The sequence below is a fragment of the Recurvomyces mirabilis genome (genome assembly GCF_035927965.1).
Source record: "Recurvomyces mirabilis strain CCFEE 5264 chromosome Unknown scaffold_15, whole genome shotgun sequence".
In the NCBI taxonomy this organism is placed as follows: Eukaryota; Fungi; Ascomycota; class Dothideomycetes; order Mycosphaerellales; family Teratosphaeriaceae; genus Recurvomyces; species Recurvomyces mirabilis.
The window spans coordinates 45,400-72,527 of NW_027041949.1; the positions used below are offsets into that span (position 1 = coordinate 45,400).

Genomic DNA, 27,128 nt, shown 5'->3' on the forward strand with positions numbered 1-27,128 from the left:
TAATAATAATAATAATATTAATGTGGATGGCTCTCAACCAGCCTCATTCGAATGAATCCCTGTACTAGGTCACGGCTCAGAATTACTGAAAGTCTTAATAAATCCAACCTCGTGGCCGGATGACGTCCGTGCAGTTCGGCTTCCTTCACGCAATCGCATGACCCCTTGGCTCCGTCTCTGACTACAGTATACATCAACAACACATCGGCGCAGCTGACCCACCGCGAGGAAGCGACCCTCCGCCTTCCTCCCCGCCATGCAATACGTCCGCTCCATCTCCGGCTCCCTCTCCAACACCTGGAACTCCATCAACCCAGCCACCCTCTCCGGCGCCATCGACGTCATCGTCGTCGAACAAGAAGACGGCTCCCTCGCCTGCAGCCCCTTCCACATCCGCTTCGGCAAATTCTCCCTCTTACGCCCATACGAGAAGAAAGTCGAGTTCCGCGTCAATGGCGAGAAGGTGGAGTATCCCATGAAACTAGGGGAGGGCGGGGAGGCCTTCTTCGTGTTTGAGACGGCGGGACAGGTGCCGGAGGGCTTGAGGACGAGTCCGCCCGTCAGTCCGGTCACGAGCCCGGAGTTGAAGGCGAGAGAGGAGCCGCCGAGTTTGGAATTGCCGGGTACTGGCTCGGATCAGGAGCCGGAGCCTCTAGAGCTGGATGATGGGGAGCTTAGACCGGGGAGTGCGAGGACGGCGCAGCAAAGACGGCAGCATAGTAAGAGCACGACGGAGGCGATGACGATACCTCCTGGGACGCGGAAAGCGCATAGTAATACCGATCGGCTGAGTCCTCTGACATATGACCCGATCAAGCGGCCGAATTCAGCCGCGCCGTTCACAACTGCGACGCCGAGGCTGGAGAGGATGGCTACGGATAGTGTGCTGCCTGCAGCGACCAAGACGACACTCTCAAGCTCATTCAATAGCCCCGACCCACTTACATCCTCCATCCACCGCCCAGCCTCACCACTCCGAGCCCGAACCGACCGATCAGGCAGCCCACAACCGAATAACGAAGAAGCCCGGCTGCGCGCCATGAACCTAAGCAAGAAACTCTGGACGAGCAATATCAGCAACCAGGTCAACGAGTCCGGCGATTTGATGCTAGACATGACGGGTTTCAAAAGCAGTGATCGAGAGGCTCTGCACGCAGAGGTCATAGCACGACAACTGCTTAGCGAGGAGATCGACGGGCCATACGATATAGGTGCATTGATAGGCGCGGACGAAAAGGGAAATGTCTGGATCTACAGCAGTGAGGAAGCGAAAGAAGCCGCCGGCCGCAAAGCAGCAGAAGGATTGGGATCATTCAACCCAGCCGCCTATCCTTCCGCGGACGCGCTTAGCGACCCAGGCTACCACAGCGACGACTCCCGCAGCGAATCTAACATCTCCCTCACCACCTCCTCCCATCTCCGCCGGGACTCCGACTCAGCCGTCGGCCTCCTCTCCCAACCCTCCTCTCCCACGACCCCCGCAACAAACCCGAGCACAGGCGACCCCAACAAAAACTACGCCAAAACCCTGCGCCTCACCAGCGACCAACTCAAGACAATGAACCTCCAACAAGGCGCCAACCCCATCTCCTTCACCGTCAACCGGGCCACCTGCCACGCGAACCTCTGGTACTGGCACCACGGCGTCCCGATCGTGATATCGGACATCGACGGCACAATCACCAAATCCGACGTCCTAGGCCACGTCCTCAACAGCATCGGCCGCGACTGGACCCACCAAGGCGTAGCGAAACTCTACACGGAAATCGCGTCCAACGGCTACAATTTCCTATACCTCACCTCCCGCTCCGTCGGGCAAGCAGACACCACCCGAGCGTATCTAGACGGCGTAGTGCAAGATGGCGGCTTCCGCTTACCCAAAGGTCCTACTATCTTAAGTCCGGACCGCACGATCGCGGCTTTACGGAGGGAGATTTACTTGCGGAAGCCGGAGATTTTCAAGATGGCGTGTTTGAGGGATATTATGGCGCTTTTTGCCGGGCAGGGCGGGGCGACGAATACGACCGAGGGGGTGGAGGCCGGGTTGCATGTTCCTGCTTCCTCCCTGCCCACCACGGGCTTCAACGCCGCGAGCCTGAACTCTGGACCCGGAGGCGGAGGAGGCAGCAGTGGGAAAAGTCGCGGAAAAGCCAGCTCCCCCTTCTACGCCGGCTTCGGCAACCGATTGACTGATGCATTAAGCTACCGCTCCGTCACTATCCCCTCCACCCGCATCTTCACCATCAACTCCAACTCGGAGATCTCCCTGGACCTGCTGAGTCTGAATGAGTACAAGACAGCTTACGGCAGTATGCGGGAGATAGTGGATCATTATTTCCCGCCCGTCGGGTTGTTGGTGAAGGGGGGTGGGGAGGAGTTTACGGATTTCAATTATTGGCGGGAGAAGCCGATGGAGATTGCGGATTTTACGGATTCGGAGGACGAAGACGGCAATGGTGGGCCGGCTGTTGTTCGGCGGTCGCTGGAGCGCACGGAAACTCTGGCTACGAAAGAAAGTGTTTTGTCCATCTTATCCGAGGACGAAGGCGGAGATGGAGATGAGATGTTGGAATCTTATCTCTCTGATCCGAGGCTGAGTTTGGATGAGTCAATTTTGTCGGAGATGAGTGGGGTGGATGACGAGGAGGAACTGACGAGGAGTATGTTGGAGGAGGAAGGGGTTTATGGTGGTGATGATGAGTTGGAGTTGGAGCTGGAACCTGAGGATCAAGGGGGTTTTGGTGGGGTGGAGGCGCCGACGACGCCGGAGATGAGGTTGGGAAGTGATGGGGAAGAGGAGGGGGCTGGAGTGGGGATGTGGGACCACACGCCGAAAGCTCCGGGCAGGCGGGCGTGATTGTCGGTGTTTTGATTGTTAGGACGGAGTTTTGGGTTGTGCAGGGTTCCCGGCATGAAATCATGAAAGCGAGTTTCTTCATCGCTTTCACACAAGACTTTTGGAGCTTTCGCTGGCGGGAGAATTTACATTGCGATGGGGCCATTTCCGCATAGCATGGCAGGGGGCGCTTGGTTTGGGTTGGATTGTTTGGGTAGGTAGTGGCGTTTCTCTTGGGATGTAAGGAGATCCTCATGTAGTATATGGCGAAGCATAGCGATGTGCGGGCGGACGGAAGCGGTGACTTTTGAGGTTGATGATGTATATACAGAACAAAAGCTTTTCCGCAATTGTAATGCAGCCTACCTGCCATCACATATTCTGAGTCCAGCATGTTCCTGGTGTGCGGTTGTACTCACCTACGTACGGCGGTACATGTAAGGTGTCTCTCTTTCGAAGCACAGACGTTTCCAGTCCGATGACGGAAGGTGGGGTTCGAAATATTATCCATCGATCGTATCACTCTAGCCATTGACTCAGAGGTGTCGCTCTCATCGTCCCTCTCCTCTCCACCAACCCTCGCGCATACATTCAAACACTCGCCATCGCCAGTATGCCTTCTCACAGCGGCCCTTCTGAGCATCTTCCAGCCTTCCTCGCTGCCATCGACCTTCAAAAGTATACCAGCGCATCGGACATACTAGCAGTGAAAGAGCTGGCATATACTGGCGCACTGTACTCGACCGTCACATCACAGACCCTCGATTCGACGTTGCAGATATTGAAGGCTACAGTGGGTCGGCTAGCACTCTACATCGACTGCTCCGCCCTCGAATCAACCCAAGATATTGTCCATGTCCTCGATGCCGGCGCAGCAAAGGCCTTCGTGACCAGTCAACAAGTCCCCGAACTGCAGAAAGTGGCCAACGTCGATAGTAAGAGGATAGTGTATCACCCGACTGTGTCAGCTGACCAGGCAGAAAGTCAATTGGATGGCACGGGCTATGGACTCTATCTGCAGAATGTGCAAGATGTAGGTACCGTGAGCAAGCTAGTAGATGCAATGGGGAAGGAGCGACCGACCGTCTATGCTGCCAAGAGTGGGATGAGTGAGAAAGAGGCGGTGGAGTTGAGGAGACGGGATGTAGTGCCGGTCATCCCAGCGACACACTTGACGACCAATACTACGGCAGCAGGAGACGACAAGATCAGAGTCGCCGAGCTCTTACTAGCCAACATCCAAACCGATCGCCCAGACGGCCTCTTCACAACCCTCGTTACGGATGTGAGAGGAGTAGCATTAGGCCTCGTCTACAGCAACCCCGAAAGCATCGCTGCCTCCCTCTCCTCCGCCCGCGGCGTCTACTGGTCCCGCAAACGCGGCCTCTGGCGCAAAGGCGACACGAGCGGTGACTGGCAGGAGTTGGTGCGAATAGACACTGACTGCGACAACGACTGTCTTCGCTTCGTCGTCCGACAACAAGGTGCCGGGTTCTGCCATCTGAGCACAGCGACTTGCTTCGGCGACTACAATGGCTTATCCAAATTAGAGCGGACGCTGCAGAGTCGGAAGAGGTCGGCGCCGGAGGGCAGTTATACGAAGAGGTTATTCGAGGATAGCAAGATGTTGAATGCGAAGATCATGGAGGAGGCGCAGGAATTGTGTGAGGCGGAGAGTAAAGAGGATATCGCGGCTGAGGCGGCGGATGTGCTGTATTTTGCCCTTACCAAGGCCGTGGCGGCGGGTGTGTCGTTGGAGGATATTGAGCGGAATTTGGATGGGAAGAGTGTCAAGGTGAAGAGGCGGAAGGGCGATGCTAAGGGGGTGTTTGCGGAGAAGTTTGGGGTGGTTAATGGAGGCCCGAATGGGACGGCGGCGGCGGCTAGTACGAATGGTGGGCCAAGGAAGGAGGAGATTAGGGACGCTGAGAGTCGGCCGAAGAGGAAAGATGATCCGGCTGGGATGAATGGGGAGGGGAGGATAGAGATGCGGAGGATTGTGACGGCGGAGGAGAAGCCGGAGGTGATATTGGAGGCTCTACAACGACCTTCACAACGATCGACGGAAAAGATCATGGCGATTGTGCAGCCCATCATCAAGGATGTGCGGGAAGGGGGTGATAAAGCTCTCCTATCCTACACTCACAAATTCGAAAAGGCAACTTCACTTACCTCACCTGTGCTGAAAGCGCCGTTCCCGGAGAGCATGATGCAATTACCACAGGAAACGATCGAAGCAATCGATATCTCCTTTGAAAATATCCGCAAATTCCACGCTGCGCAGGCCGAAACCAAAACACTCGAAGTAGAAACGATGCCCGGCGTAGTCTGCTCACGCTTCTCCCGCCCCATCGAACGCGTAGGGCTCTACGTCCCAGGCGGCACTGCCGTCCTCCCCTCAACAGCCCTCATGCTCGGTGTCCCAGCCATGGTAGCCGGGTGCAAGAAAATCGTCATGGCGTCCCCCCCTCGCGCAGACGGCAAACTAACTCCCGAAGTAGTCTACGTCGCGCACAAAGTCGGCGCCGAATCCATCGTCCTAGCCGGCGGCGCCCAAGCCGTCGCAGCCATGGCCTATGGGACGGAGAACGTGAGTAAGGTCGACAAAATCCTTGGACCAGGCAACCAGTTCGTCACGGCTGCTAAGATGCTGGTGAGTAATGATACCACGGCCCAAGTCAGCATCGATATGCCCGCCGGCCCGTCAGAAGTCCTCGTCATAGCGGATGCGACCTCGAACCCAGCTTTCGTGGCGTCTGATTTACTTTCCCAAGCCGAGCACGGCACGGATAGCCAAGTCGTGTGTATCACCGTCGGATGCTCAGACAAACAAATCCAAGGAATTGAGGAAGAACTCCATAACCAAGCCATGGCCCTCCCCCGCGTCGAGATGGTCAAGGGAGCGATTTCCCACTCCGTCCTCCTCGTCACTGCAACGCTTGAAGAAGCAATGGACCTCTCCAACGCCTACGCCCCGGAACACCTAATCCTACACCTCGCCTCCCCCATCACCGCCCGCGACCTCGTAACAAACGCCGGCTCCGTCTTCTGCGGCCAATGGACCCCCGAATCAGTCGGCGATTATTCAGCGGGTGTCAATCATTCGCTTCCGACATATGGGTATGCGAAACAGTATTCCGGTGTCAACCTGGGGAGTTATGTCAAGTTCATCACGAGTTCCCATTTGACGGAGCAGGGGTTGAGGAATGTGGGGCCGGCGGTTATGAGATTGGCACAGGTGGAGGAGTTGGAGGCGCATAGACGGGCGGTGGAGATGAGGTTGGGGGTTTTGGATCAGAGGGATGGGGTGGGGAAGAGTGGGTAGATGGGTAGGGTGACTAAAGAGGTGGAGGTAAATGGCGGTCTCGGAAGGTGTCATAGATGTCTGCTAGAGTTAATGCTTGCAATTCTCCCATAGCATGAATATTAACCTGTTTCCTGCCATGCTGGTATCACGTGATCCTAAGTTATCGATGGCCGTACCCGCTGAGCCGCGTGGATAATTCTAGCCTCCACTTTCTTTCTCAAGCTATTTCCGCTTTCGATCAATATGTGCTCAATCGCTCGCAATGAGCTCGTAAAGCGCGCCTCGAGAGTTCCGAAATCTTTCTCGAATATGCGCTCACGGTAAGTGTGTCTTGTGTACATGGTTTATCTTCCGTCAAATCTTCGACCGGCTGTGATGTCTTTCTTTCTTTCCTTGGCAATATCGTTGAGTTGCGGAATCGCTTACCTGTTTGAGCACCATTGAGAGGTGGCGCTTTCTTCGGTGACAGTCTGTCGCTTGGGTTGCTGGTAAGACTGCACACACCTTTGCTGGACAATCCTAAGCCAGCGTGGACGACTTGCGAGATTGGAGTTGCGAGAGCCGTGGTGCCACTTAGTGATACGATCTACATTCCTGGCCTCGATCTAGACGTCTCAGGCACAACAACATCAGTTCTTCCGTCGCTGTAGAAGGCAGTCGCCCACGGATATTCTCTCACCATGGACATGAGTGGTAGCGGGATGGACATGGGTGGCGGCATGGATATGGGCAGCGCGCCTCTCAACGCCACCGGTGTCGACTTCACGGACCCAGATCAAGCCTCGACCTTTCTCGCGGCACTTCTCAACGATGACGAGCTCAAAGTCATCGGCAATGCCTACGCGAGATACTTCTGGTACGGTGTCGCTGTTGTCGTAGCCGTTGCGGCGGTGTTCAATTGGATGAGATACCTGATCTTGCAGATGCGATTGAGGTCTGCGGCGAGGAGGGAAGATATGCCTGCTAGGCCCAAGGGTGTGTTTGCGAGGTGGTTTGCTACGATTACGGCATTGGTGCGAGAGGCGACTTACCTGGACTTCACGCCGGCACAAGTCAATGCCAGGTTCAAGTGGTTCAAGCTGCCGACCAGTGGGCAGACGATGCTATTGCTTGCTTATTTGGCATTCGTACTGGCGCTGGAATTCGCCAACGATAGTGTGCAAGGTGCACAATTCTGGCAAGCTCGGGGAGTGAGAGCTGGCTGGCTGGCGGTGGCTCAAGTGCCGTTGATCGTGCTGCTTGTGGGCAAGAACAACCTGTTCACTCTCACCACGGGCGTCTCGTACGAGAGACTCAACATCATCCATCGCTGGTCATCTCGAGTCATGCTGCTTCTAGCCATTTTTCACTTCGCTTTCCAGAGCCGCGCATGGTCACAATTTCCAGGTCTCATGGAACTGGAATGGTCGACGGACTCGTGCCCGCCAACTGGTATTGCCGCCTTTGCGCTCTTGCTCTGGATGAATCTTACGACATTGGCACCCTTGCGCTATTGGTCGTATGAGTTCTTCGTCTGGCAGCATCTGATCACTTTCTTCGGCTTCATTATCGCCATTGTATATCACTTGCCCAGCACGGCGACGTGGTCGCGTATCTACATCTATGTCCCCGTTGCGCTCTACATCATCGATCGTATGATCACGACCGCATGGTGGGTCTGGAACAACAAGCGCACGAGTCGTGCCACTCTTACACGCCTGAACGGGGATGTGACCAAGATCACGATGCGCAATTCCACCATCAAGCGCTGGGGCCCTGGATCATACATGCTTCTGACCTTACCAGGCCAAGATATTTTCGGCTGGGCACAAAGTCACCCTGCTACAATCATGTCAACGCCGACTTCACATGACGGGCAATTGGTCTTTATCCTGAAGAGCCACAAAGGTTTCACCAAGAGCATCATGAATTATGCCAACACCTCCACCGAAGCCCTACTGTCCCGTGGCAATTCAGAAGCTGAGACGGGTGAGAAAGGCAAGACAATCTCTTATCGTGCTATCATCAACGGACCATACGGCGGACACCATGCCGACTTCGCAGCTTTCGACTCAATCTGTCTGATTGCTGGATCAACTGGTGTGACTTTCACACTAGCAGTCCTCCAAGATATCGCAGAGCGAGCTGCCAATCTAGGCAAGAAGCTGCCAGTCAGACGTATCCACCTCATCTGGTGCAACAATCAAGAAGATAGGGCGAAGTGGGTGGCTGCTGAGCTGAACAGCGCAGTGGAGAAGCTTGCTCAAGCCGGTATAGAGACGATTGTCACTGTACACGTTACATGCGACAGTGCTCTCACCAACCAGACATCCGAGCCCAAGGCCTGTGGTTGCAAATGCGACAAGTCAGCTGGACCGTGCTGTTGCGTGACTATCACGAAGGATACTGAGGAGATTGCCGAGGAGACGAAGAAGGGCGATGGCGAGCCGAAGGTGACGATCCAGTCCTCAGCGCGATCATCCGACTCCATGCGTTCCGCAGCATCTGTCAAAGATGATCGAGTAGTCGTGAAGCGTAGCTGGTTACCCTGTGGCACTCTCTGTTCAGGCCGACCGGATTTTCGTGAAATACTTACGAACATGCTCGACGGCGCCCAGGGCGAGTCTGGCGTTGCGGTGTGTGGACCTCACGGCATGGGCGCGATGATAAGACGGGATATCGTGAAACTCAGTGACGAACGGGCGATACACAAGGGTACCGGAGCGCAGGGATGCTATTTGCATGTCGAGAGCTTTTCGTAGCGGTTTTACCATACCATGCCATTTACTGTTGATACAGATGCTGTCCGACTTCCCATCCAGATCCCCTCCAGCACAAGCTAGTATTGCGCTTCTTTCAACGCCTGCCCTTTGATATTTTTTACGCAGATGCAGACGCACGCTGATCCGGCACACCCTCGATCAGAATCTTGATACCCCTCGAAGCAGCCACATCCTCAAAAGCCTCCTCGGCATCCGTGAACTTGACCTTCTTGCTCACCAACTCCTTCACATTGACACGACCGCTAGTCACAAGACCAATGGCAGTCTCGTAGTCGTGAGCATTGTACCGGAAGCTGCCCTTAATATTGAGCTCCTTCGCACCAGCCGCGCCGATCGGGAACATGATATCCGGCTTGCCCATACCACCTTGCACATAAGTGCCACCAGCGCGAAGAACGTGAATCCCGGCTTGAATACATGGCTCGGCGCCAGTAGCATCCATGACTATATCGGCGCCCTCGACGATCTCACATTCTTTGATGATTTGGGCTGCGGTCTCGGCGGCAGATTGCTTCTTCGAGACGATGGTGTGGGTCGCGGCGTACTTCTTGGCGAAGTCAAGACGTTCTTGGTTGATGTCTACGATCACGAATCTTGTTTGCTCCGTAGGCCTTGGCAACGGAGCCGCAGAGGAGACCGACTGGTCCGGCACCGAAGATGACAACGGTGGAGCCATTCTTGGTGCCGGCCTGCTTGTTGATGTGGACGCCGACGGAGAGCGGCTCCATGAGAGCGCCTTCCTCGAAGCTCATGTTCTCGGGAAGCTTGTACGCGAAGTCCTCGGGCAGGACATAATACTTCGCCAATGTGCCATCGATGGGTGGAGTAGCGGCGAAGCGCATGTCGACGCAAAGATTGTACATTCCCTCCTTGCAGCGTGGGCATCGTCGGCAGGGGATGCCGGGCTCCATTGCCACTCGGTCGCCGACCTTGACGCTGGTTACTTTGTCACCGACTTCTGTTACTGTCCCGCTGGATTCGTGACCAAGGACCATGGGCGCGCGGACGACGAAGTCGCCGATGGCGCCATGTTGCCTGATAATTGCTGTCAGAGGCTTGCTCGAGCTGTGAGGCCATGTGGACTCACCAGTAATGTACGTCAGATCCGCAGATACCAGTCCATCTAACATTGACCAGGACGTCGTATGGCGAGGTAAGCTTGGGAATGGGACGATCCTCGAACTTGACCTTGCCCTGCTTCTCAAGTACGAAGGAGAGGTTCTGCAGTATTTCGTCAGTACTTCTGCCTCAATGCCAAAGCTCACCAGCTCGCGGGGTAGTCGCGGGCACGAGATCAACGACTCACCTGTTGCTGCGCCGAGTTGGCATCGCTGACGGTGGCATAACTTCGAAGGTTGGGTCCGCAGCAGGCAGAGTGGTTCCTCTTCTGATTTGTGGTCTTGGTCGCTGCGACCATCACCGGGCGAGCAGCTTTGGTGATGCTGGCATTGCTTCTGGCGCCACTTAAGGCGGCCCTCGCGCCTGTCGCTAGGATCTTAGACATCTTTCTGCTGCTGGCCGCGAGAACGAGGACAGGTGAGTACAGAGGACAACGGTGAGAAGAGAGCTACAATGTTGAGGAGGCGCCGGCGGTCAAGACAACCAAAATAATGAGAGCCGCAATGCACATGGTGCTGTTTAACAGCTACTCTAGCGTGGGCGGATAAATTGCTTTGCATATTAACCGCGGACAAACGCCGAAACACGTGACGGTCGTGAGCCGTGCTCGTAGACCAGACGGTTGAAAGCTTCTCGGCGTCGCTCTCTCACATATCTGTCCGACGAGAGAGGTAGGCGACTGAAGGAGGTATTTAGATGAGAGACCGAGGAACCAGCTTCATGTCGCTGCCTCGCGACTCTCCGAGCGGACGAGGCCGAGGAACCTCTTCTTATCAGACTGCATGTTCTCGAACCTCCACGCTAAAAGAAATGCATCACACCATCTACACCTTGTGTCAAACAGCATGGTCTGGCCATCGTCGCGACTGACTTCACGGTATGGGTTTGCAGCTGCCAATCGTCTCAGGTTGCCACTCTGAGCAAAGACAATTGTAGATTGACTAAGACCAATAGTCGAGGTTCTGCCTTATCAATGCACGGAGTGGAGCCAATCTGCAGCTTGCCCACAGAGAGCGCCGAGCTCGTGGGAGTCTTATCGCGGACGACCACTAATGGCTATGAGTTGCACAACAGTACCCATCGCACAGCCTGCGGAGGTGTGAGGAGGGCTGATAACCATGCACCCCATGCTATCGTCACGTAGGATACATAGAGGTAGGTCTGCACCTCCATATTTTCACGACCGCTCGAGCCTCATCGAAAGGCGAGATTTGTGCCTCATTGATACCATATCTGTGACGTTTGAGGATATCGACTCCGCCATGTCGACCACTCCTCCTCTCAGCAAAGCTACTGGCTATGGAGTCATCATCGGCCTTGGATTTCTGTTCGCCTTCGGTATGATGCTGACAACGTTTGTCCTCCGACGATACAATAATGAGCTGCAGACGTCGGAAGCCTTCAGCACTGCTGGCAGAACCGTCAAGTCTGGTCTGGTCGCTTCCGCTGTGGTGTCCTCGTGGACGTGGGCAGCGACTCTGCTTCAGTCATCGAGCGTGGCATATCGCTACGGAGTCAGTGGGCCGTTCTGGTATGCTTCTGGTGCAACGGTTCAGGTGATCTTGTTCGCAACACTCGCCATCGAACTTAAACGAAAGGCACCCAACGCACATACGTTCGTCTTGACACATTCGCGATGTATTCGTAACAATCACTGACGTTCTCAGATTCCTGGAAGCAATCCGAGCACGATATGGTGCCGCGACTCATGGTGTCTTCATCACCTTCGGCCTTATGACCAACGTTCTCGTAACGGCTATGCTTCTTACTGGCGGCTCCGCAGTCGTGACATCGCTGACAGGTGTCCCGACAGCAGCAGCTTGTTTCCTGCTGCCCATCGGTGTCGTACTGTACACTATGTTCGGTGGGATCAAGGCCACCTTCCTCACTGACTACGTCCACACTGTCATGATCCTGGTCATCATCTTTATCTTTGCTTTCACCGCTTATGCGACAAGCAGTGTGCTCGGCTCGCCAGGCGCAGTCTACGATGCCCTCACAGAGGCAGCTAAGCGCCATCCTGTGGCTGGTAATGCTGAAGGCAGCTATCTGACTATGCGTTCTACCGAAGGAGCCGTGTTTTTTGTGGTGAGTCCATCCAGTAGTACACCTTGGCACTACTGATCGTTGGGGGTAGATCAATCTAGTTGGAAACTTCGGCACTGTCTTCTGTGACAATGGTTACTATAACAAGGCAATTGCTGCTAGTCCAGTACACGCCCTGCCTGGATACATTGCAGGCGGACTAAGTTGGTTTGCTATCCCATGGCTGGCTGCCACGACCATGGGCCTCTCAGCACTTGCTCTCGAAAGTACGTTTTGTTCTCCGCACTGGCTCGGAAGAGTACTTCGAGCTGACACTCCATTCTAGACAACCCGGTCTTCCCAACATATCCCAACAGGATGGATCCTGCCGATGTGTCAGCAGGTCTCGTGTTACCAGACGCTGCCGTTGCATTACTTGGCAAAGGCGGTGCCGCTGCGACACTTCTCCTCATCTTCATGGCCGTCACCTCTGCTATGAGTGCCGAACTTATCGCTGTGAGCAGTATCTGGACCTATGATATCTACCAGACGTATATCAACCCGGGAGCGTCAGGGAAGAGGCTGATCTACATGTCTCACACAAGTTGTATTGTATACGCGATCATTATGGCCTCGTTCTCCACCGGACTATACTACGCTGGCATCTCGATGGGCTACCTATATTTGATGATGGGCGTAATCATATCGGGAGCTGTTCTACCGGCGTCATTGACATTGTTGTGGGATAGACAGTCATGGGCTGCTGCCACTTTCACGCCACCACTTGCGCTGATCTGCTCGCTGATCGCATGGCTCGTGACGGCGAAGGATGAGGGCGGCAGTCTATCCGTTGACTCGACCGGTGCGAAGTACGTATACTGGATCTGCAATTCTGAAGTACAATCGCTGACGTCGAAATAGTATCCCTATGTTGGCTGGCAATGTCGCTGCTCTCTTGTCGCCCATCATTTTCATCCCGATCCTATCGTTCATTCCTGGTCTGAAGGGACCAAAGTACGACTGGGTGTCCATGAAGCTCATCCGAAAAGGTGACGACTCAGATCTTGCAGCGGCTGCGCATGTCGACATTGAGCTTGTGCCTGGAGAAGCCCATCACACGGAAGATGAAGAGCGAAAGGAGCAAGCACAGCTACAACGTGCTGCTAAGATCGCTCGCTACATGACTCTGTTCTTGACTCTCGCTTTGCTTATCCTGTGGCCGTTCCCGGTAAGCATATCATCGCCTCCTCATCAATTGACTTCACAAGCTAATGTGCACCTCGTATCAGATGTACGGCAGCGGCTACGTCTTCAGCAAGAAGTTTTTCACAGGTTGGGTATCGGTCGGCATCCTCTGGCTCTTCTGCTCCGCTGCCTGTGTTGGTGTTTACCCGCTCTGGGAGGGTAGACACACTAGTTCGCGGACTGTGGTGGCCATCTTCTTGGATATTACGGGGAAGAAAAAACCAGTCTTACATGGACGTGCAACGGTGGCAGAGACTGCTGAAGCTGAGGAGCGTGCTGATGAGAAGAAGGGTGTTGATACGCCGCCCGAGCATCCCGTTGATGCTAAGATGTGAATGTGGCTGAAGTTAAAGACTGGCAGCTGGATAGTCGGATATTGCATGGTATCATGGGTCGATAGGCATTTAGTTTCTCGGGAATGATCATGTTTGATCACAGATCATACCGCAAGACCGGCCATCTTAGTATCATTTCCAACCATGATCAAATCACCAATTCAGCGAAGGGCTGCTGAAGCCGCTCGCGTATTGAATGTAGCTACTGCTGAGCACTTACCGGATTAGCAATGGTCTTCCCTGGGCATGATCCCTTCGCTTGCATAGTTTCGCATATCCAACAACACCAATGCAAGCCTTATAACCGTTCACGACGTCGGCCTAGATAGAGACATGTGCAGTATAGTCTGCATTCGACAGTTATGCAGTCAGCTCGAATCCTTCGTTATCTTGACAAGGATGAGATGACGATGCCATGGCGAAAGGAGGAGATAGTGTTGTACCTCTTTGTGGACGTAGCCGTGAGCATCGGATGGTGGACGTGATGCTGCGAATGAACACCGGGCCTGTGAAGAACGTTACAGATAGTCCGTGAGGGCACTATGCAGTCCTATTGCCAGCAACAATGCAATCGACATTTCTTCGATCATGTTTGAATTGGATGGCGAGACAATACGTCGTCTTGAACATCTGCCGGGTGCATCGTCCGTCTCCGTTATACAAACTTTCGAAGAACGATCAAGCATTGGATAACGGCACGTCAAACTAGATCGTGATGAACTAGGATCGACATTGATATTGGTACAACTGGTAGATGTATGCGATGGTACTTTGTTATTATACTTTTGTGGATAGAGAGTGTATCCGCAATGGATCCGTTTGCTCATGCCGGGGTCGCTCATTGTTGCTGTGCACATCTGACCTTGCTCGAGATCATCTGCTTGTTGGTGAATGCTGTCACTCTTACCTTCCTGGATATCGTTCTGACGGTTGACGAATGGTCCACATTTGATATGCTCTCCGAGTGTGGGACAGTATACTTGCGACTTTGACGATGTACCACGCCAGGCCGCCAGCATCTGCATGCAGAGTCATGCCCTGCAGCAGTGAAGTGCATTGGTGCCGAGCGAAACCGTCAAAGGTGTAACTAATAACCTGTAAGCTCAACTACTGTGGAGGACGACGTGGGGTGAGATCGCTGCTCGAAGTCTTCGCTGTTTCAGCGTGACAGCGGTCTGACGAAACGTTGAATTGTGGCCAAGTGATCTTTGGTCGCAAATGTGTGCCGAGACGAAACGCCGAAGGACGGCCTTTTACGGCAATTGTCTCGCCTTGTCGGCAAACCACCATACTCAGACGATCGTTATACCGAAGGTCAAACCGAGTCGCTGGAAGGGCAGCGTGATGGTGTAGGAACCCCAAGCCCGGCGGCACGGTCGGTGTCATTGTCTGGTAATAATAGATTGGCATTTGTATCTCGTATTCTGTTTTGAGGTATTAATTCAGCTACAAATTGGTGGCGCATAGGCGTAGGTTACCGTGAGGTCGTGGATGACTTCCTTTGCCGAGGGGGAGCGGCTGCAGCGCACCTCCCACCCAGCAGCATTCCCGCTACATGATGGACCTGATGAAGGTCACCAAACATGCGTGGCAGCTGCATTGTGGTACCTGGTTCGATTCATATGCAGCTGACATGATGCCACATACATCGCCGTGGATATGCCGAGGCCACCGAAGCAGTCCTAGACTCATGAAAGTATAAGGAAGGCGAAATGGACCGAAGAACTCACACGGGGGAACTCGGCTTGTCTCTGTACCATACCGCAAATGAGACATGTCCGATCTTGTTTGGTATGGTAGAACCTGGTTTGTGCACCGGTCGTACCATTCTGATGTGGTTGCTCGTGGATGGCGACTATTCGTTGATTATTTGAGAAGTTTAGAAGTTGAAAGCCTAGGCCCTCGGTAGTTCACTTGGACACGAGCGCTGTGGCGTTTGACGGCGTAGGCGACGGCCATACTTTGTTGCAATGAGTGATCCAAGGCAACAAGCATGTATCTACGGGCTGTCGACCGTGTCATCAACAACGATGAATAGGGTCGTGCTGGCGACGTACCCCATCCTATATGCAAGCTTTTACCTACTCGTGCTGGTGACGGATGATCCAGCTTCAGGCTGATCATGCATGTGCTGCAGCGGCTTACCGATTTTATGACGCATCCTTCAGACTTCGACCTTACCCTTTTCGCAAGTCCGAACCGCGTGAACCGCTTCTTAGGTTTTGCTGAGCAAGTGAACTGATTTCTGAGGCGACCCAGTCGTGCGAGTAGCAGTGTAAGCAAGCACTGCCGACAAGGCCTACGCAACGCATGTGGAGCGAGTTTACGTGCTTGTTTGCTTGTGGAGGCCAACGGGCACACGATCAAGTGGGCTCCTTCAACAAGCGTTGCGGCGTCTGAGCAGGGCGCTCTTCCAGAACCAGACTAGAAGACATGTTAGAACGGTCAGAGCTTGGCACTACTTTGATTGGACGGATGCCGACCAGACCGGCAGTGTGCAGGGTGCGTCAGTAGTCGTAGTGATGGTGGCTGGTCTGCGGCGATGACTCCTGCGGCCTGCTGCAGTGGTCTCCACGGTCTGTGGTACAGGCCTCGAGAGTGTGCAGCTTGCGACAGGTCGTCGGCACATGTTATCCGGTTGTCGTCCAAACGTAAGATGTGAGCGCTGCGAGTGTTTCCCGGAGAAGCCTCGCTGCATTCAGGCAGTGAACCACCAAAACGAGTGTCGACGGCGAACAGTCGGCGGCGGGTAGCAGACTCGAGACTACAGCTCTCGAGTATGCGTGATTGGCTGCATGGGTTGCTGAGTGCAGGGTGGCCCTAGTGAGCCGGCTCTTGGGCCCATATGTCACTGTTGAGATGATGCGACGTCCGACCGCTAATCAATTGCCTCGCGTGCTTTATTACTCTACCCATATCCACTGCAAGATGGCTGGTCCACTGATGCTTCAAACTTGAACCCCTCCGTCGAATATCAGACCATATCTTGCTGTAATTGGCATTGCGGCTGCATCGCGAGCGAGCTTGCCGAGGGTCAGCGCATAATAACTTTAAAGACTCACCCGTCAAAGCCACCCAAAGTCTTGCTTGACTTGGTCGCATTCTACTTTTCTACATCCACATCCACTGAACAGTCGCAAAGGTGGCGTCCTCACAGTCTCCTCCAGCGTTGCATTTCTCCAGTACACGGGAAGGAAGTGTAGACAGCGAGGTCATCCAGACGCCCTCATCCGCCGCTTTCAACCACGCCGGCCTCAAAGCGCACCACGAACGAGACCTCTTCTACAGTGTATATGCGAGGCGAGATCACGCGACCGCTGAACTAAGCAGCGACGATCTCCTCTTCCCTCGCGAAGACGAGGACGACGCCACCATACCGCTCTTCCAAACCGCTCGACCCGCACAAATGGCTGGGTCGGCATCACCGATAGACATCGCCACCTCGCGGCAGAGCTCAGGTTCGCCGCGAGGTCAACAATCCAATCTCACGACACAGCTGCAACAACCGAGCATCAACGTACGACACGACGACGGCATGGAGCCACCGCAAATACCAACCGAGTCGCAGTATCGTGGTCGGCAAGAGTCGATAGGTATGTTAGGCACAACTCCATATGGCGCTCGATCGATACCAAGCAAGGATGGCTTCAGGCGCGAGAGCAACGTAAACGCGCTCGCTGGCAGTCTCATGCAGGGCATGAGTTGGGGTGGTATCTCTGTCGGCAGCTTCATTCGCGACGAGTGAGTATCCGTCCAAGCGATCGTTGGTCGATGTGTGCTAACTCACGTTCAGCATGATGATGACTGGGACGTCTCCGTACAACTTCCAATCGCCCTCGTTCCATTCTTCATCATACCTGCCCAAAATGGAGGCAAATTACATGAAGGATTACGTATGCTGCGACATTCGCCTGGATTCGATGCACGAGCTGCTGCAACATTACGAAGAAGCCCATGCCGCACAACCGACACAGACAATGGGCAGGACTCCAAAAGAACAGCAGTATCCCAGTAGCAGAGCTGCCAACGCCACCAGCACGGCTCAGGCTGTGCAACAACAAGCTCAAGTCCAGCCAGCAAATCTCATGCCACAACCGCAAATGCAACAACCGACAAACTTCCAGACTTCGCCACTATTCAGCGGTCAATCTGGCGAACAGGTCGATTTCGAGAACCTAGACGGAATGGACATGGACACCATGCAATCGCCGCAAGGTGCACAGTTCCAGCCTCAGCCTCAGTTCGGTCGGCAACAACCTCGAGGTCCGTCTGTGAACGTCAACATCGCCAACGCATTCCAAGGTCAAGGTCTGCAGACTCCAACAACTCCTCGCCCTGGTCAGCAGAATATGGGTCTTCCGCATAACCCCACAGTATCGTCTGTCAATACGCCTACACTCATGACGCAGACTGCGTCGCAACAAACGGGCACCCCAGACTCTAGCATGCCTAGTACGCCTGCTGAGCCAGCGGGTTTCGACTATAACCAGCTAGGAAACATGGGTCTGACGAATTTTGACTACCAGCAACTCCTGCAGAATCCGAACATCGACCTCAACAGCCTTGATCTCGCCCACATGAACAATGGTGGCTCAGGCACGATTGATGATCCTGCGAAGCGGCTATTAAGCAAGCAAGGCTACGGCAACAAGGGCACACCCAACCAGGCTCTCATGAACAGCAACAGTAGCGAGCTAGCCAAACGGATACGCGAAAGTCAACTACTCAACGGCCTAGCGGGCGTAGGTGGCTTTGTGGGTGAAGAGATCAAGCCGTTCAAGTGCCCTGTTATCGGCTGCGAGAAGGCGTACAAGAACCAGAACGGTCTGAAGTACCACAAGCAGCACGGTCACCAGAACCAGCAGCTGAAGGAGAACGTTGATGGCACTTTCTCGATCGTCGACCCGAATACCAGTATACCATACCCCGGCACGATTGGTATGGAGAAGGAGAAGCCTTATCGATGCGATGTTTGTGGCAAGCGATACAAGAATCTCAACGTATGTCACTCTCCACTCCTCACTTTCCGACCACTGCTAACACCACACTAGGGACTAAAATATCACCGTCAACACTCACCACCATGCAATCCAGAGCTAAAGCTCGACGCCGCAGGCATGCAAGGCTTGCCCAACAACGCCCAGGGCATGAACGCGAACGTCGCTCAAGCACCCGTCATGAACGACATGACAGGCTATTAGTCTGCATCCGGTCATTGCCATGTACCTGCTGTACTTGGGTACGTACCTCATCCTGGTCCGGGGTAGCATCATGATTCACGAGCGTTTGTGCTGCACGACGCACCTGTCAGCCATTTCGCGAAGCCCTGCGAAGCTTATCTGGTCGGACTCCGGCCGCCTCGTCGGAGCTGATGCCACGAACCACAGCATGCTTTCACGGCAATTGCGCGGCATCATCATCGCTGCGACACAACATCTCATCGCCTCCAGGCGCAGTGGTGGCTCTGACCAGGCTCGCATGCACTGGAAGAACTACTCGCTTACGCCTGCTTTCTTATCTCCTTCGGTTCGACTTGTTTTTACCTTGTGGGTTCCTTACTGCTTTTTCCTGGGAACCAAAATAAACATCGATTTTAGCGACGGTGTTTTGGAGTTTTCTTGAGCGGATGATCCCTTCTGTGCGCTCTCATGCCGCAGCGAGAGTACCTCAGGTGGCACTTCCTTTGACACTGTTTTCGCTTCGAACGATACCCCATGATGCGGCTACAAGTAGATTAGGCCCTTTCGCTATTGGCCGACGAGTATGGTTTAGGAATGGATAGAACTAAAAGATGGATCCCTTTTTTTTATGGCAGAGGTTGGAGTGGTGCGATGCAATGTAATGCGGTTGGTAGCTTTTATGCTGGAACATGCTTGTCATGATTGTATGAGGTATTATGCGCGAGCTGAGATAGAGGGAATGAGAAATACTTTCATCGGATAGAGTCTCACGGGGCTTTCGTACAGTCTTGCATGTCCCATATCATGGATTCGGGCTTTCCCAACTGTGCATTCGTGGACTTGCAACAGCAGGTACGAGCGAACCGCCTCAGATAACATTCCAATGGTTAAGACGGTTCACAGCGGCGCTGGGGAGAACATCGATGCTGAGCACGTAATCTGCTCGTTGGCTGATGCGTACCATATGCTACATCGCTGTCGCAAGATAACGTATATCTCGAAAATGTCCAGAGCTATCGCTCTCACAAGACTATCCCATCTTCCGACTGACCCGCTGCACCATCCCGAATGACCGTACACCGTGCTAAAAACACCAAAAAGTAGCGGCTGAAGCAGTAACGACCTTCAGACTTGCCCGACCTTGCTCCACCGCAAATCATGAACCCATTGTCCCTCTCCCAAAACTCCTGGAATTGACCCCGCCATGAACGGCAAAGAGTGTGCTCAAGCGGCTGCTCTCGTGTGTGGAGCAGGTACGCTGTTCGCCGTAGCAGTAGCCGTCTCACCCGGTGTAGGCAGTAGAGCGTAAGCGTGCGCCGATCGACTTATCTCAACCAGCTGCTGCAAGTTCAGACCATCGCTACGGAGCATACCGCGTTCACTCTGCTCCTTGAGGTACGTCTCGATTTCCGGCGGCAGACTTCGGCCTTGCTCGTAAGCAGCAATGATTCGTTGTGTGATGGCTGAGTCGCGGCGACGCTGTAACTCTGCAATATGCTGATCGGCTGCCGCTGTCTCATGAGGTGCCTCGTGTACAGTCTCGGTGTCCACACCATCGTCTTCCGCCTCCGAGTCGGCATCGCTCATTTCCTCGTCCTCGTCCATCTCAGCTGGGTGACTGCTGAGTGCACCATCTGCCTCTTGCACCACAACCGAGATGTCCGTCCGCCTGTGAATGTTCTGTCTTCTTCGCTCCTCCTCGGCCTCTGTGCGGTCAACCCAAGGAAGAATCTCGTCTCCCGTCGTGTCTACCACGGTGATGTTCTCGTCCTTCTCGTATCTACACAAATTGCGTTAGTACCATGTGGATGGTCCCGTGTGCCGGCTGCAATTACCTCTCCCGTGCCCACTTCGTCCCTTCCCAGCAACAGAACTCCTGAATCTCATTATACGTAAGACCGAGGTTATCAAACGCATCGAATAGCCGCCTGTGGTGCTTGAACCGGCCCAGACGCATGCGGTGGGGTGCGTAGCAGTAGTTCAGGCCTGGGTACCTTGCTTCCACGCTATTGAGGTCCCCATAGTATGTGGCTACCTCGATTCGTACTTCTGGCACTAGGTTCCGAGCGAGATGCGCCGAGAATGATGGTGGGTCGTTGGGAGTCGGGTGTGGGTAGAGGTAGGCGTATAGCAGATGTGCTATTGGTGTTTGTCGCCGCATCTCGGGTTGGGCCTCGTGGTGGCGAGCGTAGTATCGTATGTGGTTTGTAAGCAGACGACCAATTTTTTATGATCGTAAAGCCGGATACACGGCCTAGCGGTTGGTCGTAGTTCGTTTGGGCACAAACGACTTGGTGAGCGGTATAAAAGGGCGAAGTGGAAGTGAGGTATTGCGGCCAGGTCCAGAAGTTCCGTGGTTCCTGCAAGGGATGTCACAACCGACTTGGCGATGTGGTGGGCGGAGTAGGCATGAGCGGAAGGGAAGAGGAGGAGCGGTAGAAAGAGAAGGAGTAGATGAAGTGTGCGTGCGTATCTGACTCTTGGTCTGCAGGGCTCGAGAAGAGAAAGAGAGAGCCCGTGATGCTGGTCTGTGTGGTGTATCATCATGCGTGGCAGCCTTTCTTCCGACCCGCATCAGCACACGCTTTGTTCGCCAACCTGGCGCGAGGTTTAACACATGATTCGGGTCAGACCTGCGCGTTTAGCCTCGCCATGCATGTCTGTGACCACCAAAGCTTCGTGGGTGGATGTGCAGCTGCGTGGACGTGTCTTATTCGGCGCGGCAACCTGTTACGGCTACGTGTGGGCGGTAAAATAGCAGAAGATCCTCCCAAAGCTACTCCGGCCGGTTTTGCACAGCACGCCGCCACCAGGGCGTCCTTCAGCATCAACACCGGGCAAGAAGCCTGCTTGGGACAATGAATAAACTCAGCCGTGAGCTTCCAAGCGAAACGAGACGGGATTACACAGGCAAGGCGATGGATCTAACTCTCCCGGGTAGGGTCTCGGCGCCGGTACGGGCTGCAAAAGTACCCGCCGATGAGGCTCACTAGACATTTCCTGTTCATCACCGCATATTCCTCGTACCTCGCCAACTTTGACGCCTCACATTCTATCAGAGGCCTCTGAGCATAAGACAACACACGCAATGACAGTGGGCAAGTAGCAAGAAGCAAGTGTTCGCAGAGCTCGGATGGATACGCGTACGAGCCTTTCTTGGTAGCTTTCGTCTCCTCTATCTGCTACGGTTCACTCCGAAGGTTCAACAACGAAGGTTTGACACCCAGGCATTTGACCATCGCCACTACTGTTCACCGCTATGGCGGCTTCTTGTCTTGTCTGCCGTCCTTCCGGCTGAAGACACAACTCCACCGTCACCACCGCTGCATCTCCTGTCTTGTCCCTGCAGGCATCAGGCCGTCAGCAGGATGTTGGTGTCAATTCATCTGCACGTTGGCTGCAATGCATGTAATAATGCTTTGCACCATGGAGAAAGGCAATTGCTCGCTTGGATGTGGAGAGGCTGTAAATATGTCACACGTTTGATTGGCTATTTTCTTGGCTGTAGACTACACGATCGAACCACAATATCTCATAGAGATGCACAAGCCGCACTCTGCTATCGGACGCAAACTCACGTGGCAAAGTGTCCGTGTCGAATACATACATTCGGAGAGCATACTGAAGTGATCGCACCCACAAAAGCCAAAGTTAGGTACCGAGAAATCAGCGCCTTGTCCCAAGCAAAATCCTTGTCGATTTCTGCCAGCGCGCACATCTTTGACTTTTAACTTTGACAACCACTGGCTGCGCCTGCACACCGACGAACGCAGAGCGGCAAACAGGTTGCGGCGCTGCTGGCTGCTGACGCGCTACAGCTCCCCGCCGCCTTCAGCAGAGCAGGCGGCTTGTACAACAGTTGGCGTATTGTGTATACACGATCCGAGGAGAATGAAGCTGGTCACGTCGTCGAGCCTTGGCAGTGCTCCGGATACTTACCTCTACTCTCTGGCTCATATAGGAGGTCACTGTCTTGCTACCATCGGCTCAGATGATACGCTTCGGCTCTTCGACGCAGCATTGAAGGGTACTGCTACTACTCAAGTACGGAATGCTGGCCTGGCATGTTTAAAGTCCTTCTCAGATCAAGCCTTCATCACTGCTGGCCGGGACGGAGTCATCCGATTGTGGGACAGTCGTGCAAAGCAAGTCGCACAACTTAACGAGTCTCAAGATCGTGGCATCTCTGCTATAGCTTGCCACGATCACATCATCGCCGCCGGAACAGAAAGTAACAAGGAGGGTCTAGGAGATGTGAGTGTACTGCTATACGATAACAGAAGCCCTGCCGCACCGATTCGGGACTACGACGAGTCACATACAGACAGTATCACACAGCTGGCTTTCCATCCCTCCCAGCCCACTATCTTGCTCTCGGGCAGTACCGATGGCCTCGTCTCACTATTCGATGTCAATCAGAGAGAAGAAGAAGACGCAATACAGCAAGTCCTCAACCCGCGCTCAGCGGTCCACTGCGCAGGTTTCTTGACACCCGATCAAGCTTATGTCCTGACCACGGACGAGCAATTCCTTATCTACCCACTTCAGGAGCCTGTTGAGGGGAGGGAGCCACCGCCTGCCATCGACTTTGGTGATGTGAGGCAGAAGCTTGACTGTATGTACGTGATCGACCTAGTACGGCAGCCGAATGGTCAGCCAGTCGTTGCATGTGGTCATAACGTCAAACAGACCTTATCTCTGGTTCAGCTGGACGGTCCAGAGCCATGGAATCTGGGACGGTCGGTACAGCTTCCGGGTGCTCATGGCGAAGAAGTTGTACGGGATGTGCTGTTCGCGCAGGATCGGGTGTATAGCTGTGGTGAGGACGGGCAGGTGCGGTTGTGGCGATGATCATGAACGAGGCACTTTTTAAGATCTGCGAGTATCTGATCCGCCCAAAGGTCAAGGACTGCTGTGGAAGCATTGGAACCGCGCTGGGTTTCAGTACAGCCAAAAAATCTGCTCTGGACGGTCTCCAGTGACCTCGATCTATCGTCGCTGTGCTTTTCTGTGCAGACCAACATAGAATGCCAGCCCCATATTCAACCCCTCACCAATTGTTCGCGAGGGCGACGGGAGATGCAGCCCATTCTCTTTAGTACGTCTGAGACCGTGGATGCTCATGGTCCGATGGAGGAAGCCAGCTGCAAGAGACTTCATTGACCTCTTCGAGACTACACCACAATGATCGACCAAGCCTCAGAACCTTGCTGCCTTGCATGTCTCGCAAGCTGGCGAAGACCGTCGTGACAGACCGCACGAGCAATCAATCGCGCAAGACCTTCAGTACGCAGCCCGATACATCCACTCCCCTGTATCCTATCAGAAAGGAACCGTCGGCCTATACTTGGGCAGCAGTCAGTACACAGACCGTTCTGAGGACATTAGTGCATGGAATGGATGGACGTATGTCCGACGGGCGCGATGAAAGGAGTCTATAGGCTCTGCCAAGTCGAACAATCACGCACACTCCTATGGTCAAGGTCAACGAATGATCTGTGATGGACTTGGCAAGCGCCTTCGAAAATAACGTTTACACAATATGCTTAACTACCATTATCAATGCAGCCCGCAATGCTAAGGCGCAGTCATGAGTCACAAGACTCGGGGTATCGGCGAACTGTATACAAGAACTCCTGCCACCGTCGTGATATTCGCAAGCATTCTACTGTTGCTCAATCTCCCTTCTCTTTCCTCAAAAGCTCACGGTTCCAGCCGAGGTACGTCTCGCTCTTCACATCAAGTATCCCATCCGTGCTATCCAGTCTATTGCCCAAGATCGTCTCTTTCGTTATCTCATCCCTGTTTGTGGTGTCGAGTGCAGGCTGTCGTAACACACACGGATCGCACCATACTACCTATGCTGTACGGCGACATAGCTTAGTTGCAGATGGCGCCGAACTGGCGGCTGTTCAGAGGCTGAGGGAAGATACCGGCATCGATGAGGCGGAAAGCGTCCCACTCGGGCGAGGCCTCGGTCTTGAAGTTCCAGAAGACCCAGCCTTGGGTGTAGCGCTCGAAGGTCTCCATCTGCGCCTCGATATAGCCACGAGTATCATCCCTCATGGTCTGGTCCCAGGTCTCGATGAAGTTCTTGTTCTGGCAGCTGCCAACGTACGAGGAGCCTGGGTAGAGACCTTCGTAACGAGCACCGATACCGTAGCCGTTGAGAGCCGCGGCGCAGTCGGTCATGGCGGCTGACCACTCGCCGACGAATGTCCACTTGTCTGCACCGCTGTAGGTACCGGCGTTGTTGCAGACGTATTGGCGATGCTGCCATGGCGCCAAAGCGACGAGCTCAGGAGTGAAGACTTGATACTCGTGGTGATCGATCGCAACCCACTCGGCGTTGTTGTCAGAGGGAGTGAGGAAGCCGTTGTAGGAGCTGGGTGGCATGAAGCCATCTTGGAGAATGACGACACGGCTGTTTGATACCTTGCGCTGCTGACCATAGCCATCACGTTCGAATTGTCTGGTCGTGTCCGGGTTGAGTGCGGTGTTCAACGGTTCGTTGAGGAGCTCGATACCTGCTACAACATCGTCATAGCTCGAGTCGCCGTATTTGGTCTGGATGGTCTCGAGGACATCAAGGGTCTTCTGAACCGTGTTGCCGGATTGCCAGCCAGGTTGGGCGATGCGCTGGCCGGAGTTGTCGAAGCTGTTCGCAAGGTTAGTTCGTGGATCAGGAGCTCATCATATTAAATCCGGCTTACCCATTTTGCGAACCAGGGGCACCGTGAAGATCAATAATAACCTTCAAGCCGACTTGACGGGCCCAAGTGATCGCTTGATCGATGTATGGCGCAGCACCACTGGCGTAGGGAGAATCGGAGTTGTCGTATGCCCAGTAGCCAACGGGGATGCGGATGAGGTTGAAGCCGGAGTTCGCGATCTTCTGAATATCGGCAAGCTGCACCCACGAATCCCAGTGAGGCTTAAGGACGTTGTCGTGAGCTTGCTGAGTCCCCAAGACTTGGTTGAGGGTGTACTCGTCAACAATGCCTTGCGAGAGAGGGTATGCTTGGAAGATGCTCGGGGTGATCCATGGTTCGAGAACGAGCCAACCACCGAGATTGACACCTTGGATCTTGGTGTTCTGGTCCAACGTCAGTTAAAGGTCTCGTGTGCGTATATCGAAGCACTTACACCCCAGTCGAAGCCGGAGGGACTCGAACGTCTCGTGCTGCAAGGGCTGTTAGCTATAGCTTCACGACAATTCATTGTCTCGATACTCACGGAGCAGCCGTAGTCAGACCAGCGGCGCATAGCGCAACCGTAAAACCCTGAAGCAACATCGATGCCATGTCGTTATCCTTGTGTGCGATCTCTGGTTATGGCAGGACCAGTGTGTCGCAAAGGATGTCGGAATTGAAGGCTGCGATCAACAAACCAAGCAACAAAGGTTTTGAGACCAAGAGTTGCCAATGGAATGTGGAATGCAGAGGTAGCTTCCTGCAATCTTGCTGCGAGCCCCGGGTAATAATGGATTGAATGCTGGAACGAACGCGATAATAAGAGGACTAGTGACTAGGGTTGTTTCGTCGACTACCAGTGCCGAGCATGGGGCGTGAGGTTTTGTCGGACTTGGTCGCTTGGGTGCTTGGCTGGTAGTCGATGGCTAGTCGTTTCAAGTCGTGGCTGGTCAAGTCTGTATAGCGATCTTATACATGGACCGTGTGAGAGTGAGAGAAAGGGGAGGATGTATTATTAATAATGAACATGAGAATGCATTCATCTTACCGCTGCGGAGGCTTCACCTACACCTAGGCTTCTTTTCGTTGCTGCCGTGCCTGTGGGTCATGCTGCATCTCCGTTCACGGTAGAGAGGAGCGCGTGTGAGCTGGCGACAACGCGCAGAAGCTGTTGAGATCATCGCTGCGACTGCTCCCTGTGGCTGGTGGCTGGTGGAGCTCTGAGCCTAAACCAACTTAACATCGCCATCTTACTTTCTTAGGCTAGGAGAGTCGGCATATCGCGACAAACCTCGTCAGAGGCTGCGCCGATCGCCGAATCTTTTGTGCGTCACATGTCCAGTCGCATACAGGCAATATTCCCCATCTTCCAGGCCGTGTGACTACGAGCGTGCGATGACGGAGCGGTGATAGGGCCCTAAACTTCCTTGCGCCGTGCCGAACACCTCTACGATGTTCAACGCACCGCCACGCCTCCTGTCTTGCCATACACGCGCCAGTGAATACCGCAGACACCCGGATGTACGATACAGGGACCGCTCGTCGACTGAAAAAACCTTGGCAGGGCAACCGCAGGCGCCGCCGCTCCAAGTTTAGCCTTGCCGGCGGCCCGCAAAGCGTGGCGTTT

The 27,128-nt window shown here is 54.1% G+C and overlaps 8 protein-coding genes across 8 annotated transcripts; 5 read left to right on the plus strand and 3 right to left on the minus strand.

Moving 5' to 3' along the window:
* Positions 1-256: 256 nt before the first annotated feature.
* HIS4_1 (trifunctional histidinol dehydrogenase) lies at positions 257-6,161 on the plus strand (the record flags this gene model as incomplete). The annotated part of the gene is made up of 2 exons (XM_064838664.1): positions 257-2,660; positions 3,487-6,161. 2 exons carry the CDS (start codon positions 257-259, stop codon positions 6,159-6,161), a joined length of 5,079 nt encoding a protein of 1,692 aa, XP_064693489.1.
* Positions 6,162-6,823: 662 nt separating this feature from the next.
* On the plus strand, positions 6,824-8,884 carry FRP1_2 (ferric-chelate reductase Frp1; the record flags this gene model as incomplete). The annotated part of the gene is made up of 1 exon (XM_064838665.1): positions 6,824-8,884. One exon carries the CDS (start codon positions 6,824-6,826, stop codon positions 8,882-8,884), a length of 2,061 nt encoding a protein of 686 aa, XP_064693490.1.
* Positions 8,885-9,002: 118 nt separating this feature from the next.
* On the minus strand, positions 9,003-10,409 carry LTS14_005968 (uncharacterized protein; the record flags this gene model as incomplete). The annotated part of the gene is made up of 4 exons (XM_064838666.1): positions 9,003-9,484; positions 9,543-9,940; positions 9,993-10,126; positions 10,212-10,409. 4 exons carry the CDS (start codon positions 10,407-10,409, stop codon positions 9,003-9,005), a joined length of 1,212 nt encoding a protein of 403 aa, XP_064693491.1.
* An 877-nt stretch (positions 10,410-11,286) lies between these two features.
* On the plus strand, positions 11,287-13,629 carry DUR3 (urea active transporter; the record flags this gene model as incomplete). The annotated part of the gene is made up of 6 exons (XM_064838667.1): positions 11,287-11,639; positions 11,692-12,112; positions 12,162-12,336; positions 12,396-12,918; positions 12,971-13,277; positions 13,339-13,629. 6 exons carry the CDS (start codon positions 11,287-11,289, stop codon positions 13,627-13,629), a joined length of 2,070 nt encoding a protein of 689 aa, XP_064693492.1.
* A 3,406-nt stretch (positions 13,630-17,035) lies between these two features.
* SFP1 (Transcriptional regulator of ribosomal biogenesis proteins) lies at positions 17,036-18,830 on the plus strand (the record flags this gene model as incomplete). The annotated part of the gene is made up of 3 exons (XM_064838668.1): positions 17,036-17,370; positions 17,423-18,629; positions 18,681-18,830. 3 exons carry the CDS (start codon positions 17,036-17,038, stop codon positions 18,828-18,830), a joined length of 1,692 nt encoding a protein of 563 aa, XP_064693493.1.
* A 1,203-nt stretch (positions 18,831-20,033) lies between these two features.
* Positions 20,034-20,970, minus strand: LTS14_005971 (uncharacterized protein; the record flags this gene model as incomplete). Its single annotated transcript, XM_064838669.1, has 2 exons — positions 20,034-20,589; positions 20,645-20,970. The coding sequence occupies 2 exons, from the start codon at positions 20,968-20,970 to the stop codon at positions 20,034-20,036; spliced, it is 882 nt and encodes a 293-aa protein (XP_064693494.1).
* Positions 20,971-22,700: 1,730 nt separating this feature from the next.
* On the plus strand, positions 22,701-23,660 carry LTS14_005972 (uncharacterized protein; the record flags this gene model as incomplete). Its single annotated transcript, XM_064838670.1, has 2 exons — positions 22,701-23,424; positions 23,446-23,660. The coding sequence occupies 2 exons, from the start codon at positions 22,701-22,703 to the stop codon at positions 23,658-23,660; spliced, it is 939 nt and encodes a 312-aa protein (XP_064693495.1).
* A 1,029-nt stretch (positions 23,661-24,689) lies between these two features.
* EXG2 (glucan exo-1,3-beta-glucosidase) lies at positions 24,690-26,113 on the minus strand (the record flags this gene model as incomplete). The annotated part of the gene is made up of 4 exons (XM_064838671.1): positions 24,690-25,467; positions 25,523-25,905; positions 25,956-25,992; positions 26,046-26,113. 4 exons carry the CDS (start codon positions 26,111-26,113, stop codon positions 24,690-24,692), a joined length of 1,266 nt encoding a protein of 421 aa, XP_064693496.1.
* Positions 26,114-27,128: the final 1,015 nt, after the last annotated feature.